At 45.1% G+C, this 1,820-nt stretch overlaps 1 protein-coding gene across 1 annotated transcript in view; it reads left to right on the plus strand.

Moving 5' to 3' along the window:
• Positions 1-1,820, plus strand: part of Terf2ip (TERF2 interacting protein) — an 8,975-nt gene that overhangs the window by 661 nt on the left and 6,494 nt on the right. Inside the window, exon 2 of the mRNA XM_033757928.1 lies at positions 1-299. This exon is cut by the window's left edge and continues 83 nt beyond it. Within this exon, the coding sequence (XP_033613819.1) occupies positions 1-299 (299 nt within the window). The remainder of the gene's footprint in view (positions 300-1,820) is intronic.

Here is a 1,820-nt window from a genome sequence, read left to right on the forward strand (position 1 = left end):
GCCCGAGCCGCAGCCGCTCACCGGGCGGGTGGCCTTCACGGACACGGACGACGTGGCCATCCTGACCTACGTGAAGGAACATGCCCGCTCGCCCAGCTCGGTCACGGGCAACGCTCTGTGGAAGGCGATGGAGAAGAGCGAGCTCACGCAGCACTCGTGGCAGTCCATGAAGGACCGCTACCTCAAGCACCTGCGGGGCCAGGAGCACAAGTACCTGCTGGGGGACGCGCCCGTGAGCCCCTCTTCTCAGAAGCTCAAGAGGAAGGCGGAGCAGGACCCGGAGGCCGCGGACAGCGGGGGTGAGACCTGCGGGAGCGGGGCCTCGCGGGCGGGGGCGGGGCTGCCTTCTGTTTGGTCCCTCGTTCTCCTGGCTTCTGGTGGCATCGCTCGGCCCCTCCCTCTTGTAGACATTGGGATAAAATTGCACCAATTTCTTTTCTTTTTAATTTTAAAATCATTTATTTATTTTTATCCCATTTCCCCCTCAAGATCCCTCCCCTCCCTATGTACAGAAGCGTTGTTTCCATTTTTCCTCTTCTATTTTCATTTTTTCTTTGTTCCTTTTCTTCCTTTCTCCCTCCTCTCGATCCCTTTCCCCTTGGAACACTTTCTATTTCCCAACATCCGTTACACATTTCTGCCCTTATTTCCACTTTCGATTTCTCACACCAGAGAAACAATATGGTGTTTAAATCTGTGTGTCCGATTTATTTCACTTGAGTATAGTCTCAAGGCCCCATCCATTTGGCTATAAATGTCTGAAGCTCGTCTTTATTACAATCCCAACTTTTAAAATCACACTAAAATTAACCTGGACAATAAACTAGGCAGAAATACCTTTCCAAAGAGAGTAAGTTCAAAATCTGTCTCTTTGTTTTGGTTTGGTTTGGTTTGGTTTTTTTGTTTTTCGAGACAGGGTCTCTCTATGTAGTTGAGACTGACCTGGAACTCACTATGTAGCCCAGGCTGATCTCAAACTCACAGCGATCCTACTGCCTCAGCCTCACTAGTGCTGGGATTACAGGCATGTGCCACCATCCCTGGTCTAACTGTGGTAGTTTTAACGACGATTCTATATTCAAAAGGTACAGTATTCTATATAAATATATTAAAAAATCTACCTCCCTCCCTTCCACCAGCTACCCAGTTTTAACATGCCCAGGATGGCAACATAGTGAACTTGTGGAAATCAGCCTCCCAAATGCTGAGATGACAGGAGTGCTCCACCACACCCAGCCCACAGTTTGCTTTTTTACATAATATTTATCTTGAAGTCTTTGTGTGTCTGTGCATAGCTTTGTCTTCTTTTTTCATCAACTGCATAATATTCCATTATGTGAATGAACCCTAAGTTGTTTACTATTTTGTTTTTGATGCTAGAGAGAAGCTAGAACCCAGGGCCTTGCACATGCTAAGCACATTCTCTACTCCCAACTTTATTTTTTATTAGAGAAATTTTTGAACATTTATAAAAAATAGAGTAATGGTAAACTATTCTGCATGTATGCATCACCTAACTTTGCCTTGGGTAGGTATAGTTCATGGCCAGATTTTCATTTATACTCCTTGATCCTAACTTGAATTATTTTGAAGTAAATGCCAGACTCTTATCCATTTTATCTTATCGCTTTATTTATTTATTTATTTTGATTTTTTGAGACAAGGTCTCACTGTGTAGTTGAGACTGACCTGGAACTCACTATGTAGCCCAGGCTGATCTCAAACTCACAGTGATCCTCCTGCCTCAGCCTCTTGAGTGCTGGGATTACAGGTGTGCGCCACCATGCCCGGCCTATATTTTACATAACACATTTATGTGA

The sequence above is a fragment of the Fukomys damarensis genome, unplaced genomic scaffold (assembly GCF_012274545.1).
Source record: "Fukomys damarensis isolate Sample0158 unplaced genomic scaffold, DMR_v1.0_HiC HiC_scaffold_32, whole genome shotgun sequence".
NCBI classification, from domain to species: Eukaryota; Metazoa; Chordata; class Mammalia; order Rodentia; family Bathyergidae; genus Fukomys; species Fukomys damarensis.